General features: G+C 41.2%; 1 protein-coding gene across 1 annotated transcript in view; it reads left to right on the plus strand.

The window, feature by feature from the left end:
* The window catches only part of TRHDE (thyrotropin releasing hormone degrading enzyme), a 1,416,750-nt gene extending 1,406,735 nt beyond the window's left edge, over window positions 1-10,015 (plus strand). Inside the window, exon 19 of the mRNA XM_073651798.1 lies at window positions 9,640-10,015. Coding sequence (XP_073507899.1) covers window positions 9,640-9,786 — 147 coding nt within the window. The 3' untranslated portion in view covers window positions 9,787-10,015. The remainder of the gene's footprint in view (window positions 1-9,639) is intronic.
* Window positions 10,016-21,432: the final 11,417 nt, after the last annotated feature.

The following is a 21,432-nucleotide window of genomic DNA, read 5'->3' on the forward strand; positions in this document are numbered from 1 at the left end:
CATATTAGTGGGGAAGAAGTGGAGGTTAAATATATATGGCACATCACTAGTGTCACCGATAGCAGGATGACATAAAGAGCTCGCTCCCACTTGCGATTAAATCGGCCAAAGGCAATCCAATTAAAAATCGGATTGCATTCGCATCTATTTAATCCTGTGCTTGTGTTCTCAATGGCGTTTTTTCCTGCTCCAATCGGATCGTGATTGGATGAAAAAAAACACAACATGCTACAAATTATTTGCACCCTTATAAGCCTATGGGTGCGTGTGAAACATCACACTGCACTGGGATATCACCCGAGTGCAGTGCGATTACCACCGATGCTGGCAATAGAGGAGATGGAGAAATGAATTTCTCCATCTGATGCGAGAGGATGGGAGCACAGAGCCAGGGGCAGACACTGACTGCTTGGGGCCTCTGTGCAAGAAATTTGTCTGGGCCCCCCACCTTTTATGGCGACAAAGCTACAGATGTATATATAGCCACACACACACATATATACCTCTTACATAGCCTCCTTTATTATGTATATTGCCATACCTTATTACACAGTGCTCTCTCTTGTTATGTACAGCACTGTCCCTTACATATTGGATTATTTATAGCCCCCAGTCTTTATTACATACTGTCTTCTCTTGTTAGATATATAATGCAATGACGGCTGATGGAGCATGGGAAAGCTTCCTTTCTTATGGAGCAGCTGATGGACTGATCTTCTGGTCACCGGCTGCTCTATCAGCAGTCATTTTATATCTAACAAGAGACGACTATGTAATAAAAGAGGGAGCTGTGACAGACAAAAATAACAAGAATACGCTATGTAAGGGACAGCACTGTACATAACAGCAGAGGAAGCTATATAATAAGAGACGGCATCATATATAGCTAGAGAGGATGGTACATAATAATGGAGGGTGTTATACATTATAAAAGATGAAACTATATAACTAAGGATGGCACTATACATAATAAGTGAGTACACTATATACTAAGAGACTGTGCTATACAAAATAAGGCTACATTCCTGCATCTGTGTGCAGTGTCGGTGTGCTGCCCTGTTTTACAGACGCATTGAGCATGTCCTATTCTAATCCTCAAAATCGGATCAGAACAAGACATTCTCTGACCCTCACAGATCTCATTCACAGATCCGTGATTTTCATGGATGTGTGAATGGATATATAAAACGCTACGAGTCCGTGGACCATTCGATAACAAAATCTGGTAGCACACAGACATTTCACACAAATGTGAGAATGCAGCCTAGGGGATTTTACAGATAACATTATCACTCTAAGTCACACAGTGCAGATACAGAATAATATTTACATCCAGGCACTTACTGCTGATGTCTCATCTGATCAGAGACAGTTTTTGCTGCTTCTTCTCCATCTGGTCAGACCTTCATGTCGACATCTCCCAGCCACGACTCGTCTTGTCACAATGATCAGTGCAGCCCTAAAAATAACAAGGTCACATATTTTGTATAAATATATGTGTCTCCCCAACACTGCGCCCCTGACTACAGATATGTACCCACCCCCCATTAATATACTATTAGCCACTTAGTAATCAAAATATAAAGTGCTAAGCAGCACTCTGCCCCCCATTAACTATAATCTCCACCTGTCAATAATATAAATTATTCAGTCTCTGTGACTCTCCCCAATTAACTGTAAGGCTATGTGCACACGGAAAATATACAAGGCTTTACAGTACAAGCAAAGTGAAATTGCTCTCTCCCACCACCCCCATCATTGCTCTCTCCCACCACCCCACCATTGCTCTCTCCCATCACCCCCATCATTGCTTTCTATCAGCACCCCATCATTACTCTCTCCCAGCACCCCCATCATTGCTCTCTCCCGTCACCCTCATCATTGCTCTGTCCCAGCACCCCCATCATGGCTCTCTCCCAGCACCCCCATCATTGCTCTCTCCTAGCACCCCTATCATTGCTTTCTCCCAGCACCCTCATCATTGCTCTCTCCCAGTACCTCCATCATTATTGCTCTCTCCCAGTACCTCCATCATTGCTCTCTTCCAGCACCCCATCATTGCTCTCTCTTAGCACCCCCATCATTGCTCTTTCCCAGAACCCTCATCATTGCTCTCTCCCAGCACCTCCATCATTTCTCTCTCCCAGCACCACTATCATTGCTTTCTACAGCACCCTCACCATTTTTCTCTCCCATAACCCCATCATTGCTCTGTCCTAGCATCTCCATCATTGCTTTCTCACAGCAACTCTTCATTGCTCTCCCCAGTCCCATTATTGATCTTCCCATCCCCACCATCCCCATCTTTGCTCTCCCCATGATTGCTCTCCCCAGCCCCATGATTGCTCTCCCAGCCCCATGATTGCTCTCCCATCCCCATCATTGCTCTCCCCAGCCCCATCATTTCTCTCCCCAGCCCCATCATTGCTCTACCAATCCCCACCATTCTCATCATTGCTATCACCATCCCCACCATTTCTCTCCCCATGATTGCTCTCACCAGCCCCATGATTGCTCTCTCCAGCCCCATGATTGCTCTCCCCAGCCCATTGATTGCTCTCCCCAGCCCCATAGTTGCTCTCCCCATCCCCATTATTGCTCTCCTCAGCACCATCATTGCTCTCTACAGTCCCATCATTGGTCTCCTCATCCCCACCATTGCAATCCACAGCTCCATCAGCCTCATCATTGCTCTCCCCAGCCCCACCATTCCCATAATTGCTCTCACCATCCCCATCATTGCTCTCGCCATCCCCACCATCCCCATCATTGCTGTCCCCATCACCTCCATCCCCATCATTGCTCTCCCCATCCCAACCATTGCTCTCCCCATCTCCACTATCCCCATCATTGCTCTCCCCATGCCCACCATCCCTATCATTGCTCTCCCCATCCTCACCATTCCCAACATTGCTCTCTCCCACCACCCCCATCATTGCTCTCTCCCAGCACCCCCATCATTGCTCTCTCCCAGCACCCTCATCATTACTCTGTCCCAGCACCCCATCATTGCTCTCTCCCAGCACCCCATCATTGCTCTCTCCTAGCACCCCCATCATTGCTCTCTCCCAGCACCCTCATCATTGCTTTCTCCCAGCAACCCTTTATTGCTCTTCCCAGTCTCATCATTGCTGTCCCCATCCCCACCATCCCCATCATTTCTCTCCCCATGATTGCTCTCACCAGCCCCGTTGATTGCTCTCCCCATCCCCATCATTGCTTTTCGCAGCCCCATCATTGCTCTCCCCAGCCCCATGATTGCTCTCCCAGCCCCATGATTGCTCTCCCATCCCCATCATTGCTCTCCCCAGCCCCATCATTTCTCTCCCCAGCCCCATCATTGCTCTACCAATCCCCACCATTCTCATCATTGCTATCACCATCCCCACCATTTCTCTCCCCATGATTGCTCTCACCAGCCCCATGATTGCTCTCTCCAGCCCCATGATTGCTCTCCCCAGCCCATTGATTGCTCTCCCCAGCCCCATAGTTGCTCTCCCCATCCCCATTATTGCTCTCCTCAGCACCATCATTGCTCTCTACAGTCCCATCATTGGTCTCCTCATCCCCACCATTGCAATCCACAGCTCCATCAGCCTCATCATTGCTCTCCCCAGCCCCACCATTCCCATAATTGCTCTCACCATCCCCATCATTGCTCTCGCCATCCCCACCATCCCCATCATTGCTGTCCCCATCACCTCCATCCCCATCATTGCTCTCCCCATCCCAACCATTGCTCTCCCCATCTCCACTATCCCCATCATTGCTCTCCCCATGCCCACCATCCCTATCATTGCTCTCCCCATCCTCACCATTCCCAACATTGCTCTCTCCCACCACCCCCATCATTGCTCTCTCCCAGCACCCCCATCATTGCTCTCTCCCAGCACCCTCATCATTACTCTGTCCCAGCACCCCATCATTGCTCTCTCCCAGCACCCCATCATTGCTCTCTCCTAGCACCCCCATCATTGCTCTCTCCCAGCACCCTCATCATTGCTTTCTCCCAGCAACCCTTTATTGCTCTTCCCAGTCTCATCATTGCTGTCCCCATCCCCACCATCCCCATCATTTCTCTCCCCATGATTGCTCTCACCAGCCCCGTTGATTGCTCTCCCCATCCCCATCATTGCTTTTCGCAGCCCCATCATTGCTCTTCCCAGCCCCATCATTGCTCTCCCCATCCCCACTATCCTCATCATTGCTCTCCCCAGCCTCATCATTGCTCTCCCCAGCCTATTGATTGCTCTCCCCAGCCCCAGGATCTCTCTCCCCATCCCCATCATTGCTCTCCCCAACACGATCATTTCTCTCCCCATCCCCACCATTGCTCTCCACAGCTCCATCAGCCTCACCATTGCTCTCCCCAGCCCCACCATTACCATCATTGCTCTCACCATCCCCATCATTGCTCTCCCCATCTCCACCATCCCCATCATTGCTCTCACCATCCCCACCATCCCTATCTTTTCTCTCTGCCCATACAGACATCTTATCCAAACTGTGTTGCAATATTGTACAATCTTGTTCAGTTTTTATTATCCCACATAGTTTTGTGTCATCAGCAAAGACTGACACTTTACTCTCAATCCCATCTACAAGATCATTAATAAAGGATGAAAAATAATTTGTCCTAGCACAGATCCCTGCTGTAACCCACTGCTGACTATATACCATTTATAAAATGTACCATTTACTATGATTCTTTGTTTCATGTCCCTTAACCATTTTTTTACCCATCTACATAGAGTGTCCACTAATCCCTGCTTCTGTAGCTTTAGTATAGGCTATTATGTGCTACAGTTTCAAATGCTTTTGCAAAGTCCAGATAAATCACATCAGCCACATTACCAACATTTAGATTTGCACTTATCTCCTGAAAAAAAAACAACATGTTGGTTAAACACAACATATCTTTCATGATTCCATGCTGGTTGTCAGTTATTATATTATTCTCTGCAATTCTATTATATTATTTTTTGCAGGTAATCTATTATGATGCCCTCTAAATTTTGCACACCACTGATGTAAAACTTACTGGATGGTAGTTGCCTGTATCCACCTTTTTACCTTTCTTAAATATCGGTACCACGTCAGCCATCCATCAAAATCCTGTGACACCACCCTGTTACAAGAGAGTCTAAGAATATGAGATACATCAGTCTGTCCAATACTGAGCTCAATTCCCTCAATAACCGTGGCTGAATGCAATCTGGACTGGGGGATTTGTCAATATTAAATTTTTTCAGACACAGCGATAGTTCTACTTGTGTTAATTTAATTACACTGGTTGGTAAACTTTCATTTATTCTTTGCTGAATGATATTTGGTACAGGCAGGATGAAAAGCACTTGTTTAATATTTCAGCCTTCTCTTTATCCTCTATAATTATATTGTTGTGATCATCTTTTAAGGTAACGGTGCTGTCAGATTTTTTTCTTTTTGCCATTAGTGTATTTATAACAAATATTGTGATTTATTTTAGTGTCATTGACAATTTATTTCTCTGTAGCTAACTTTGCTAGCTTGATTTATTTTTTACATTTCCAATTGAGATGTTTATATTCCGGTAATGCTATTTCTGACTTCTCAACCTCCAAGGTTTTAAATGCCTTTTGTTTTTGTTTTATTATACTTTGTACTGCTCTATTTAACTATTATTGTTTATTTTTATTTATGGACACTTTATTACCAGAGGGTATACGTTTTCTGCAGGATTCAAGTAGTATATCTTTAAACATGCCCCATTTACGGAATGTTTGGTATCTCCAGTTACCAGGACATGATCCCAGTACATAAGAATTTCCCTTAATTGATTGAATTTAGCTTTTATAAAGTTCCAGGAATTTGTATTTACCCTTTAAAATCTTTTGTTGAATATTACATTGAAACATACCATATTATGGTCGCTGCTCCCATACCTGTAAATCTGAAATTGTGTCTTGTCTATTTGACGGGACCAGATCCAGCAAATTATCTCCTCTGGTTGGTTCATCTACCAACTGAGAGGGGTAAACGTCTTACATTATGGACAAAGATTTGCAGCTTTTAGCACAATCAGCAGAAACTACTGTACGTCTCATCTGGATAGTTAAAATCCCTCATAATAAAGACCCTATTATTATTATTTGCTGCCTTTGTAATTTGTTGCAGCATTTCATCCTCTACTTCTTTAACTGTTCAACTATGTTAGGTGGTTTACAATAAACCACAATTAGCAGCTCACCATATTGTCATACCCATGTACAGTTGGGTGAAAAAGTGATTGCCCCTTCGTGATTTCTTATTCTTTTGTATGTTTGTCACAATTAAATGTTTCAGATTAATAAAAACAAATTTAAATATTAGACAAAGATAACACAAGTAAACACAAAATACAGTTTTTTAATGAAGGTCTTTATTATTAAGGGAAAAGGAAATCCAAACCTACAGGGCCCTGTGTAAAAAAATGATTGCCCCCCTTCATTAAAACATAAATTAACTGTGGTTTATCATATCTTTGGGAAGCTGAATTCAATTTCCCTAGCCACACACAGGCCTGATTACAGAAACATCTGTTCTCAATCAAGAAATCACTTATATAGGACCTGCCTGATAGAGTGTAGTAGACCAAAAGATCCTCAAAAGCTAGACATCATGCTGCGATCCAAAGAAATCCAGGTGCAACAAATGAGAAACAAACTAATTGAGATTTATCAGTCTGGAAAAGGTGATAAAGCCATTTCTAAAGCTTTGGGACTCCAGTGACCTACTGTGAGAGCCCTTATCCACAAATGGTGAAAACATGGAACAGTGGTGAATTTTCCCAAGAATGGCCGGCCAACCAAATTACCCCAAGAGAACTCATCCAATGGGTCACAAAAAATCCCACAAAATCATCCAGAGAACTGCATGCCTCATTTGCCTCAGTTAAGGTCAGTGTTTATGACTCCACCATGAGAAAGAGACTGGGCAAAAATGTTATGCATGGCAGAGTTCTAAGATGAAAACTACTGTTGAGAAAAAAAGAACATAAAGGCTTGTCTCAGTTTTGCCAGAAAATATCTTGAAGATCACCAAGACTTTTGGGAGAATACTCTGTGGACTGATGAGACAAAAGTTGAACTTTTTGGAAAGTGTATGTCCCATTGCATCTGGCATAGAAGTAGCACAGCATTTCAGAAAAGGAACATCATACCAACAGTAAAATATGATGGTATGTGGCTGTTTTGCTGCATCAGGACCTGGAAGACTGGCTGTGGTAAATGGAATCATGAATTCTGCTGTCTACCAAAAAATCCTGAAGGAGAATGTCCGGCCATCTATTCGTGACCCCAAATTGAAGCACACTTTGGTTATGCAGGAGGACAATGATCCAAAACACACCAGCAAATCCACCTCTAATGGCTTGAGAAAAACAAATTTAAGACTTTGGAGTGGCCTCGTCAAAGTCCTGACCTTAATCTGAATAAGATGCTGTGGCTTGACCTTAAAAAGGTGGTTCATGCATTTAAACCCTCCAAAATGGCTGCATTACAACAATTTTGCAAAGATGAGTGGACCAAAATTTCTTCAGAGCATTGTAAAAGAGTTATTGCCAGTCATCACAAATGCTTGATTGCCGTTGTTGCTGCTAAGGTTGGCCCTAACAGTTACTACATTTAGGGGGCAATCACTTTTTCATAAAGGGCCCTGTAGGCTTCGGTTTCTTTTTCCCTTAATAATAAAGATCTTCATTTAAAAACTGCATTTTGTGTTTACTTGTGTTATCTTTGTCTAATATTTAAATTTGTTTTGTTCTCTTAAACATTTAAGTGTGAAAAACATGCAAAAGAATAAAAAATCACGAAGTGGCAAATATTTTTTTCACACCACTTATACTGTATTTAACCATACTGACTCTACATTGTTGCAACTCCCCCCAATGTCATCATTGAGCACAGGTCTTAAGTTGGATTTAACAAAAATACACACCTCTCTACCTTTATTGTCTTTCCTGTCATTTCTGAATGTGGTATAATCCACTACGCTTGTCACCAAGTCATGGTTTTCGTAGAGTCAGGTTTCCTTAATGCCCACTACATCGTATTCTGTGTCCGATATGAGGCCTTAGGTTGTGTTTTTATTAAAGAGCTTGAAAGTGGTTAGATAGAGTCCTAGTAAACCACAAAGTGTTAGACACATCTTTTTTTTTATAGAAATTAGAGGGTTGTAATTTTCAGCAAATCAATATGCTGCAAATCAAATTTTTGGGAAAAATATGGCAAACCTGAATTACAAAATATTTAATTAAGTTCACTTGTTTGGTATAATTAGTTACTCATACACCAGCATATCCTCTTACAAAATTTGTGACTTTGTGCAAGTGTACTTGGAAAAATGTATGTTGTTTTGAAGGCAAATAGTGGTCACATGAAATAATAATTTGCATTAGATTTATGTTTTGATCATTCACTTTGCATTTTTTTAAATGATAAAAATAAATGTTGCACACTGTTTTTTAAAAACAGTCTTTCTTTGCAGCCTATAATAATCCTAAACAGACAATTCTCCTAATATTCTAAATGAAAATGTTTATGATTTTATTTTGAGGCTGTGTTCACATGTTGCAGCTGCATTCTGAATATTGTTCAGTAGTCCATAGTTTTGCTAGCATTCAATGTGGTTACAAAATGTCCTCACAGCCTTAACCTTGCAAATCCCTTTAAGCAGAGTGATCAGAGGGGACTAACAGATAAGTCAATAGTTGATTATAATCATGGCGTACTGTATTTTTTGGCCAGCTAATATCCAGTAAGTTTTAATCAGTTTTTTCATAATTATTTTGCTACATAATCACCAGGGAACAGGATCAGTTTACTAAAGCATTGGAATAAGTGATTAAGTGAAGTTCTTTTTAATAACATTTAGAACATTTGCAAGGAAGGTTGTTGTATGTCAATCTGCATTCAAAGGTTGATTATCAATATGTTTATACATTATACTTCTGCTAATGTATTGGTTTCAAAAAGATCTGAAAGTGTCCCATTTATCTGACACAACCCCATTCAGATGAATGAAACCAATTTTCAGTCATAAAAATCACAAAATCTGCATGTGTAAATTTACTCTAAAACATTTTTTCTGTTTTTTGAGTCAGTTTTTATCCACAAGTTTAGAAAAGTGTAGAAAAGTAGAAGCACTTTACATTTAGTGTATGTGGGAGTTTAACCCAAGCTTTGGCCATAGTGAATACAACTCAAAATATGTACGGTATATTTTCCATGCTAATGGGGGCTACAGGTTACTTGCTGCAAATTTCACCAGGGACAAATATAAGAAACACAGATTTTTGTAGTGGATTCACTATTGAAATACATCCAGTTTGGCAATAACATGAAAAAGCTCATTAAGCAATCTAATTTTCCTGAACACTCTAAATTTGACCTCTTCTGGAATGGTAATGCTTCCAAAGAATCCTTGAGTCCTTGCAAATGCTATCTTGGTAAAAGCATATAGTTTCATTACTAAAATACAGCACATCTTGTAATCCAAGTTTATTGAAAAACTACTAATATAGATGAATGAATGTTGTTTAAAGAATAGCTACATTTTTTCCTTGTAAAACAAATTCAGTACTTACTCATCTAACTAGTTATGCATCCATTGTTTTTCCAGCTGAAGAGTTTTATACAACTTCATAGAGTTGGATCAGCAGTGGCTCCTCTGTCTCGAGCGCTGGAAACTGTAGATGCAAATGTACGATGGCAACTCCTCTACAGGGAAGAGCTTTTTCAGTGGTTAAGGAAAACACTGAAACAATAAACAATAAAACCTCCAAGTACTGATCCACTATTTCAAAAAGAGTACTATTTCTTGGAAAAGACCAGAATGCATGCTGTAAAATTTATTGAAAACAGCAAAATGAGGCACAATGTGACCTACTATATTTTTGCACTTGGCCCTTTTTCAAACCAGAAGAAACTTTTTCAAGAAAAACAACTATAAAAGACTATAGGACAACATCCTGGCTTCCTGAAAAAAAAAAAAACAATACATACATACGCATGTTGATGTTACTGTTTTCAACATATATTTTGTGCATGGTTGTGTAGTCTGCCTGTGTACTCCAGCATGCTTAGATTTACTGTCAAGATTTTGTATTTGAACTGCCGTTACATCAAGAAGGGCATTATGCAAAAGCACAATGACTATATATAGACAATCAGTGTAATAAATAATTCAAGATGAAGTATAAAACATCCTATGACAACAAGCACTGCAAATATGCAGAACCTCATTGTATTAGTATACAGATTGTCTAGTAGTGTTTAATATTTATATTAAAAAGTACAAAATATTTTGAGAGTTAAACAATGTAATATATACATGCCTAATAAATGATTTATATTGCTTTTCTAATATGCCTCTGTCAGTATTTTGGGGAATTAATGAAAAAGGAATGTTTTAATTGAATACTATAGCTTGTTTGCATTACTAGAAGAACATTACATTCAGTATAATGACATACTGGAAATGTATTAATAAAAAAAACTGACTTTTTTTTTCAAAAAGTTGAAATATATATTTAGCAAAATATTTTTAAAAACGATTATATAGCACACTTATATATTCTGGATATGTGAAGAATAATATAAGGGAGAATAAAAAGGAGCACATTTTAAGCTCTATAACAATAAGAATTACGACTGCAATATTCAACCTTTTGAAAAAAATCTTAATAATCTTATTAGAATAACATCTGTCAAAAGGTGGGATGTGTTAGGCAGCAAGTGAACAGTCAGTTCTTGATGTTAATATGTTGGAAGCAGAGAAATGTGCTAGCATGAGAATCTGAGTGATTTGACAAGAGCCAAGGTATGATAGTAAGATGACTAGGTCATATGATATCCAAAATGGCAGGTATTGTGGATTGTTCCAGGTGTACAGTAGATACAGTACCTATAGTAGTTATCAAAAGTGTTCCAAGGAAGGTCAACTGGTGAACTAGCAAAAGAAGGTAATGCATGAACAGGGCTCATTAATGTGTGTGAGGAATGAAGGGTTGCACAGTTAGTGCAATCCTGCAGAAGATAAACTGGAGCATGATTTACATCAACCATACATTTTTTTAAAAAATAGGAAGTTGCAGAAAGAGTTCCATGCAAACGCTCATTTAACACTTGTATTAATTTTCAAGGCAATATTTGTCATAAGAGTTGATCACATGAACAGCTGGGCGAACCAGGATTGAAGCTTGTAGCTGTTATTAACTGAATAACTTTAGTATTATAGAGCTATTCATCATGGGTTTTTGCAAGGTATTTTAAAACACGTCTCAGGCACCAATTAAGTCATGTAGCAAATTTGTCTGAAAATCTGATGAAGCTAAAAGTGATTTAGCACAAATTAAAATTGCTCCCAAGATTCCAATCGGCCTAAAATAACATGTTTGGTGAAGCTAGTAGTGAAGAGCGAGCACTAAAATGCTCGGGTACTCGTTGTTCGAGTCAAGCAAATTGGAATGCAAGAGTGCTCGATTCGAGCAACGAGTCCAATGTAAGTCTAAGGGAAACTCGAGCATTTTTCCTGGAGCCCCCACCACAGAGGTCTGCATGGGGCCTAAAAATTGCCAAAATCGATGCGAACAGTGCTCACATGACATAGGAACGGCATGGAGAAGACCCCTGAAAGCATTTCTGACTCCCAGCTCACTACTGTCAACAAAGCTCACAATAAAACATACAAAAACGAAAACCAAAGTGGATTTTCCAGGGAAAAATGTTAAGGAACATCCTTTCCAGGGTAATGACTTGTATATAAGGCAAAATAAATAACCAAAAACAAAAATGTTCCTCCACACCTTGGGCTATGGTCACACGTAGCGGTTTTGATATGTTTTTGAACTTTTGCATTGCTTTCAACAGTGAAAAATACATTCACCAGTAAATGTCATTTTAACATTTTACTACCTTATCTGGCCGTGTTGTGTGTGAGACATGATCAGACACATCCTGCTTCATTTATGAAGGAGGGACTCTGAAAGTCACAAAGCCTATTTTTTTAGAGTCATCAGGCGGCCTTACTATTCTTAAAGGGCCAGCAGTCGGCCCTCGCTATTGTTAGAGAGCCATCAGCCGGCTATGCTTTGTTGTTGCCATTATTAACGAGTAGGACTCCTATACTGTTCTTGCGTATGCAGTGACTGCAAGGGCTGCATACATTTGGGAAATACCCCAATACCAATTTAAAGACACATAGAGGTGGGACTCAGTAATGAAATGTGCCCATTAGAAAGGAGCAGTTCTGCTATACAGTTATAGGGTATGCAGTGAGTACAATGGCTGACAAAATTTGGGAAAATTCCTAATACCAATTTAAAGACACATAAAGATGGCCTTCAGTAACGACATGTTTCCTTTGGAAAGGAGGGGTTCTGCTAAACAGTTCCAGGGTATGCCATGAATACAACGGCTCCCAAAATTTGGAAAAAAAAACAATACCAATTTAAAGACACATAGAGGTGGGCCTCAGTAATGACATGTTCCCATTAGATAGGAGTGGGTCTCCCATACTGTTCTTGCGTATGCAATGAGCAGAACGGCTGCCTAAATTTGGGAAATACCCCAATACCTATTTAAAAACACATAGAGGTGGGCCCCCATAACAACATGTTCCCATTAGAAAGGAGCGGGTCTCCTATGCTGTTCTTGCATATGCAGAGAGTACAAGGGCTGCCAAAATTTGGGAAAATTCCCAATACCAATTTAAAGACACATAGAGATGACCCTCAGTAACGACATGTTCCCATTAGAAAGGTGAGGTTCTCCAAAACAGTAAAAGGATATGCAGTGAGTACAACGGCTGCCAAAATTTGTGAAAAACCCCAGTACCAATTTAAAAACACATAGAGTTGGCCCTCAGAAATGACATGTTTCCATTGGAAAGGAGCGGTTCTGCTATACAGTTATAAGATATGCAGTGAGTACAATGCCTGCCAAAATTTTATGAAAAACCCCAATACCAATTTAAAGACACATAGAAGTGGGCCTCAGTAACGACATGTTCCCCTTAGAAAGGAGCAGGTCTCCCATACTGTTCTTGCGTATGCAGTAAGTACAACGGCTGCCTAAATTTGGGAAATACCCCAATACCAATTTAAAGACACATAAAGGTGGGCCTCTGTAACAACATGTTCCCATTAGAAAGGAGGGAGTTTCCCATAATGTTCTTGCATATGCAGTGAGTACAATGGTTGCCTAAATTTGGGAAATACCTCAATATCAATTTAAGCATACATGGAGGTTGGCCTCAGTAACGACATGTTCCCATTAGAAAAGAGTGTTTTTTCTATACAGTTACAGAGTATGCAGTGAGTAAAAATGGCTGGCTAAATTTAGGAAAAACCCCAATACCAATTTAAAGACTCATAGAGGTGGGCCTCCATAACAACATGTTCCCATTAGAAACAAGCGGGTCTCTCATACTGTTCTTGCGTATGCAGTGAGTAGAACGGCAGCCTAAATTTGGGAAATACCCCAATACCAGTTTAAGACACATAGAGGTGGGCCTCAGTAATGCCATGTTCCCATTTGAAAGGAGTGGAACTGCTATACAGCTATAGGGTATGCAGAGAGTACAACGGCTGCTAAAATTTAGGAAAAACCCCATTGCTAATTTAAAAACACATAGAGGTGGCCCTCAGTAATGACAAGTTCCCATTAGAAAGGAGGGGTTCTGCTATACAGTTATAGGGTATGCCGTCAGTCCAACGGCTGTCAAAACTTTTTGAAAAACCCCAATACCAACTTTAAGACACATAGAGGTGGGCCTCAGTGACGACATGTTCCCATTAGAAAAAAGCGGTTCTGCTATAAAGCTAAAGGGTATGCAGTGAGTACAACGGCTGCCAAAATTTGGGAAAAACCCCAATACCAATTTAATTGACAAATAGAGGTGGCCCTCAGTAATGAGATGTTCCCATTATAAAGGAGTGGTTCTGCTATACAGTTGCAGGGTATGCGATGAGTACAATGGCTCCCAAAATTTGGGAAAAACCCCAATACAAATTTAAGGAAACGTAGAGGTGGCCCTCAGTAATGATATGTTCCCATTAGAAAGGAGCGGTTCTCTTATACTGTTCTTGCATGTACAGAGAGTACAAGGGCTGCCTAAATTTTGAAAATACCCCAATACCAATTTAAAGACACATAGAGATGGGCCTCAGTAACTACATGTTCCCATTAGAAAGCAGTGGTTCTGCTATACAGTTATAGGGTATGCAGTGAGTACAACGCCTGCCAAAATTTGGAAAAAAGCCCAATACCAAATTAAAGATACATAGAGATGGCACTAAGAAAAGACATGATCCCATTGGAAAGGAGCTGTTCTGCTATTCAGTAATAGGGTATGCAGTGTGTGCAACACCTGCCAAAATTTGGGGAAAACCCCAATACCAATTTAAAAACACATAGAAGTGGGCCCCCCGTAACAACATGTTCCCATTAGAATGCAGCGGGTCTCCCATACTGTTCTTGCATCTTGCATTTGCAGTGAGTACAAGTGCTGCCTAAATTTGGGAAATACCCCAATATCATTTTAAAGACACATAGAGGTGGGCCTCAGTATCGATATGTTCCCATTAGAAAGGAGTGGTTCTGCTATACAGTTAAAGGATATGCAGTGAATACAACTGCTGCCAAAATTTGGGAAATACCCCAATACCAATTTAAATACACATAGCGGTGGCCTTCAGAAATGACATGATCCCCTAAGAAAGGAGCAGGTCTCCCATACTGTTCTTGCGTATGCAGTGAGTACAACGGCTGCCTACATTTGGGAAATACCCCAATGCCAATTTAATTGATACATAGAGGTGGGCCTCCATAACAACATGTTCCCATTAGAAAACAGCGGGTCTCCCATACTGTTCTTGCGTATGTACTGAGTACATCAGCAGCCTAAATTTGGGAAATACCCCAATGCCAGTTTAAGCCACATAGAGGTAGGCCTCAGTAGCGCCATATTACCTTTAGAAAGGAGTGGTACTGCTATACAGCTATAGGGTGTGCAGTGAGTACAACGGCTGCCTAAATTTGGGAAGTACCCCAATACCAATTTAATTGACACATAGATGTGGGCCTCAGTAACGACATGTTCCCATTAGAAAAAAGAGGTTCTGCTATACAGTTAAAAGATATGCAGTGAGTCCAACGGCTGCCAAAATTTGGGAAAAACCCCAATACCAATTTAAAGATACATAGAGATGGCCCTCAGAAATAACATGTTTCCATAAGAAAGGAGCAGTTCTGCTATACAGTTATAGAGTATGCAGTGAGTAAAACGGCTGCCTAAATTTAGGAAAAACCCCAATACCAATTTAAAGACACATAGAGGTGGGCCTCCATTACAACATGTTCCCATTAGAAACGAGCGGGTCTCTTATACTGTTCTTGCGTATGCAATGAGTAGAACCGCAGCCTAAATTTGGGAAATACCCCAATACCAGTTTTAGACACATAGAGGTGGGCCTCAGTAACGCCATGTTCCCATTACAAAGGAGTCATTCTGCTGTACAGCTACAGGGTATGCAGTCAGTCCAATGGCTGCCAAAATTTAATGAAAAACCCCAATAACAATTTAAATACACATAGAGATTGACCTCAGTAACGACATGTTCCCATTAGAAAGGAGCAGTTCTGCTATACAGTAAAAGGGTATCCAGTGAGTACAACGGCTGCCAAAATTTGGGAAAAGCCCCAATACCAATTTAATTGACACATAGAGGTGGCCCTCAGTAATGACATGTTCTCATTAGAAAGGAGTGGTTCTGCTATACAGTTGCAGGGTATGCGGTGAGTACAACGGCTCCCAAAATTTTGGAAAAACCCCAATACCAATTTAAGGAAATGTAGAGGTGGCCCTCAGAAATGACATGTTCCCATTAGAAAGGAGTGGTTCTGCTATACAGTTATAAGGTATGCAGTGAGTACAACGTCTAGCAAAATTTGTGAAAAAGCCCAATACCAATTTAAAGACACATAGAGGTGGGCCTCAGTAATGACATGTTCCCATTAGAAAGGAGAGGGTCTCCCATACTGTTCTTGTGTATGCAATGAGCAGAACAGCTGCCTAAATTTGGGAAAAACCCCAATACCAATTTAAAAACACATAGAGGTGGGCCCCCATAACAACATGTTCCCATTAGAAAAGAGCGGGTCTCCCATACTGTTCTTGCGTATGCAGTGAGTACAAGGGCTGCCTAAATTTGGGAAATACCCCAATATCATTTTAAAGGCACATTGAGGTGAGCCTCAGTAACGACATGTTCCCATTAGAAAGGAGCGGTTCTCCTATACAGTTAAAGGATATGCAGTGAGTACAACGGCTGCCAAAATTTGGGAAAAACCCCAATACCAATTTAAAGACACATAGATGTGGCCCTCAGAAATGACATGTTCCAATTAGAAAGGAGCAGGTCTCCCATATTGTTCTTGCGTACTCAGTGAGTACAACGGCTGCCTAAATTTGGGAAATACCCCAATACCAATTTAATTGACACATAGAGGTGGGCCTCCGTAACAACATGTTCCCATTGGAAAGGAGGGGGTTTCCCATACTGTTCTTACATATGCAGTGAGTACAACGGCTGCCTAAATTTGGGAAATACCTCAATATCAATTTAAACACACTTGGAGGTTGGCCTCAGTAACGACATGTTCCCATTAGAAAGGAGCAGTTCTGCTATACAGTTATAGGGTACGCAGTGAGTACAATGGCTGCCAAAATTTGGGAAAATTTTAAAACTATTGAAATAAATTAAATTGATATTATATGTGTCTATTTATCTTCCTTTAAACTTGGCCTATACAGCTCGAGTTTTTTTTTGTTTGTTTAAAATTACTCTGGGAGTGATAACCTTGACCTTGTTGAGCTATACTAATTATTTACTGTTTTTTGAACAGATGGTCTTGTAATTCAAATGGATCTTAAAGCCAGGGAGACAGCCTGGAGATCTAAAGCATTGGATATTTTCAAACAGGGCCTTTCAGGTGTTTCACAGGACACAATAAGGGAAAATAGGGATCTTACGTTACAATACAAAACAGCAGTTTAGAAAAAACTTAAATTATGGTGGAATAGGACTAGAGATGAGCGGTGTTCGACTAGAACTGTTCGCCAATCTCAAATTCGAGCTGTTTTGGGCGGTGTTCGAGTTGTTCGACGAACCCGAACGATTTGCAAAAAATTCGGCTGTTCGAGGTTATGTTCGATAACTGTTCGTGCACCAAAAGCGTGTCCTGCATGTCTGGCGCTATTTAGAGCACCAATCATGCAGGGATTGTCTGCCACTCACTGTAATGCCACAGCCATGGTGGTTGTGGCATTACAGTGATTGCCCAAATCGATGGGAACAGTGCCAACAGTGAAACATGAAAAGCCGGCAATTCAGCAGCGGCATACACCTGTACCCGACAATTTAGAACCGAAAGAATAGAGCTTCACACATAGATTAGATAGATATAAACATGTCAGCCACATATATACGAAGTACAGTGAAAGTGCTGCTTACTGTACTTGTCATTTAGCGTAAAGGATTTATCAAAAAAAATAATAATGTTTTCATGCACCGTCTCTTTAAAAAAGCCGGCCGGCAATTCAGCAGCGGTACCCGACAATTTATAACAGACAGAATAGAGCTTCACACATAGATTAGATAGATAGAAACATGTCAGCCACATATATACGAAGTACAGTGACAGTGTTGCTTACTGTACTTGTCATTTAGCGTAAAGGATTTATCAAAAAAAATAATAGTGTTTTCATGCACCGTCTCTTTAAAAAAGCCGGCCGGCAATTCAGCAGCGGTACCCGACAATTTATAACAGACAGAATAGAGCTTCACACATAGATTAGATAGATAGAAACATGTCAGTCACATATATATGAAGTACAGTGATAGTGTTGGTTACTGTACTTGTCATTTAGTATTAAAATAAAGGATTTATTATTAAAAAAATTGGCGTGGGGTTCCCCTTAATTTTAGTCTCTAGCGGAGGTTAAGCAGACGGCTGGGGCAGATGTTTGAAGCCTGGGAAGGGGGTAATACCCACGGAGCTTCCCAGGCTACTAATATCAGCCCCCAGCTGAATACATAGCCTTTACTAGCTATTAAAATGGGGACCCCCCAAAAAAAATGACGTGGGGTCCCCCCTAATTTAATAGCTAGCAAAGACTAGGCAGACAGCTGGGGGCTGATATTAATAGCCCAGGAAGGGAGCCATGAATATTGGCCCCCTCCCAGGCTAGAAACACCAGCCGTCAGCCGCCCCAGAAATGGCGCATCCATAGGATGCGCCAATTCTGGCACTTAGCCTCGCTCTTCCACGCTGCCCTGGTGCGGTGGCAGGGGGTAATAGGGTTGGGGTTGATGTCAGCTTATAATGCCAGCTGACATCAAGCCCAGGTTAGTAATGGAGAGGCGTCTATAAGACACCCCCATTACTAACCCCATAGTCAAAGTTAAAAAAAACACAAACACCCAGAATAAAGTCCTTTAATTGAAATAAAGACACAATCCTTTATTGTTCTAAATTAAACCATACTTAACGTCACGCCCATTCCAGCTGAAGCGACGTGCAGGAGGTGAGCTGAGTTCATTGGACATGAGCTCACCTTATGCACGTCACTGACAGCGTGGGAAAATTCTCCTGCACTCAGCGCTTCAGCGTGGGAGAATTCTCACGCTGAAGCGCTGAGTGCAGGAGAATTCTCCCACGCTGTCAGTGACGTGCAGGAGGTGAGCTGAGTTCATTGGACATGAGCTCACCTTATGCACGTCACTGACAGCGTGGGAAAATTCTCCTGCAATCAGCGCTTCAGCGTGAGAATTTTCCCACGCTGTCAGTGACGTGCATGAGGTGAGCCGAGTTCATTGGACATGAACTCGGCTCATCTGGATGTCGTCACAGAGAGACGCTGAGCAGCGCAAGCAAGCCTGCGCTTCTCAGTGTTTGCGGGATGACAGGCTGGATGGCAGCGTTCTGCTGCGGTCCAGCCTGTCATCTCGATGTAGCAGAGCTGAAGCTGTCGTGGGAACCTTGGAAAGGTAAGGATGAGGTTGCTTTATTATTTTTCTTTTATTGCAGGAGATCGTTGGCTTCAGCTGGAATGGGTGTGATGGTAAGTAGAGTTTAATTTAGAACAATAAAGGATTGTGTCTTTATTTCAATTAAAGGACTTTATTCTGGGTGTTTGTGTTTTTTTTAACTTTGACTATGGGGTTAGTAATGGGGGTGTCTTATAGACGCCTCTCCATTACTAACCTGGGCTTGATGTCAGCTGGCATTATAAGCTGACATCAACCCCAACCCTATTACCCCCTGCCACCGCACCAGGGCAGCGTGGAAGAGCGAGGCTAAGTGCCAGAATTGGCGCATCCTATGAATGCGCCATTTCTGGGGCGGCTGACGGCTGGTGTTTCTAGCCTGGGAGGGGGCCAATATTCATGGCTCCCTTCCTGGGCTATTAATATCAGCCCCCAGCTGTCTGCCTAGCCTTTGCTAGCTATTAAATTAGGGGGGACCCCACGTCATTTTTTTTGGGGGGTCCCCCATTTTAATAGCTAGTAAAGGCTATGTATTCAGCTGGGGGCTGATATTAGTAGCCTGGGAAGCTCCGTGGGTATTACCCCCTTCCCAGGCTTCAAACATCTGCCCCAGCCGTCTGCTTAACCTCCGCTAGAGCCTAAAATTAAGGGGAACCCCACGCCAATTTTTTTAATAATTAATCCTTTATTTTAATACTAAATGACAAGTACAGTAACCAACACTATCACTGTACTTCATATATATGTGACTGACATGTTTCTATCTATCTAATCTATGTGTGATGCTCTATCTTTCTGTTCTAAATTGTCGGGTACCGCTGCTGAATTGCCGGCCGGCTTTTTTAAAGAGACAGTGCATGAAAACACTATTATTTTTTTAAATAAATCCTTTACACTAAATGACAAGTATAGTAAGCAACACTATCACTGTACTTATTATATATGTGACTGACATGTTTCTATCTATCTAATCTATGTGTGAAGCTCTATTCTTTCTGTTCTAAATTGTCGGGTACAGATGCTGAATTGCCGGCCGGCTTTTTTAAAGAGACGGTGCATGAAAACACTAATATTTTTTTTAATAAATCCTTTACACTAAATGACAAGTGCAGTAACCAACACTGTCACTGTGCTTCTTATATGTGTGACTGACATGTTTCTATCTATCTAATGTATGTGTGATGCTCTATTCCTTCTTGTCTAAATTGTCGGGTACCGGTGTATGCCGCTGCTGAATTTGCCGGCCGGCTTTTTTAAAGAGAGTGTCTTCTGAGCAGTTTGTCAGCTTTTGGACACCTTTGCAGGTGTTTTCTATGTGTTTCTATGTGTTTTTGTTTGCCTGCCATTGGTTTTAACGGTGTTCGACGGTGTTCTAAGGTGTTCGACGAACAGTTCGACGAACAGTTCCTCGAATATCCCGGTGTTCGACGAACCGAACCGAACCCGAACACTACGGGGGTGGCTCAACACTAAATAGGACTACACTTGAAAATTATTATGAGCAAGAGATTATCCCTAGAGGGTTGAGGGTACAAGTGTATCCCTCATTTGATTTGGAAGAGACAGAATTGATTAATAGATGGAAGGCTGCAGCCACCAATTGTTCCATGGAATTTCTGAGAATTATTATTGATAAAAACACGCTATCTTTGAACATCATTGACAAAACAATTGAGGACTTACACAAATATTTACAAAAAGAGATTAGTGTTGATAAGCTTGAAACTTATCTTAAAACCATTGAGAATGACATAGATAAGTGGGAATCTGATATCAGCAAAATAAAACATAAAAAATACATATGAGATGTACAGGATTATGAGAATGACAGGATTTTCAAATAGCAGCTACCCAAGAAAAAAAGCCAAAATTAATTTAATGTGACTATGTCCTCTAATTATGAGCCATCTGGCTCTGAGAGTAGTGCCTCATGCAGTGAGAGTGAGGGAACCTCTGAATACTCCAGACCCAATACAAGGCTGCAACAGAAAAAGTACCCGGAAATATTTTCTAAGAGACCCAGCAGGAAGCAGAACGATCGCCTAAAGGTAGTTAATCTGTCTGACTTAACCCTAACAGAAACACAAATAAAAGTTCTAGAAAAGGGTTTAACCTTCTCCCCGTCCTCACACCAAGATCAGTTCACGGTGGTGAAGGACTTGCATTTATTCGCCAGAAAAATCATCCTGCAAAAACTGCATTACAGACCGGACTTGGACCTACTCTTTCCCACTGAACTTGAAAAACGGGCCTTAAAGGATCTTGAGGATCTTGAGGTGGAAAATATGCAGAGTGATGGAGGTAGGTTTCCTAAGTCACTGATTCAGAAATCCAAAACCTTCCCTCCACTATCTACTTGCCCG

Source organism: Phyllobates terribilis, unplaced genomic scaffold (genome assembly GCF_046119375.1).
Source record: "Phyllobates terribilis strain yellow unplaced genomic scaffold, ASM4611937v1 Scaffold_11__3_contigs__length_659146591, whole genome shotgun sequence".
In the NCBI taxonomy this organism is placed as follows: Eukaryota; Metazoa; Chordata; class Amphibia; order Anura; family Dendrobatidae; genus Phyllobates; species Phyllobates terribilis.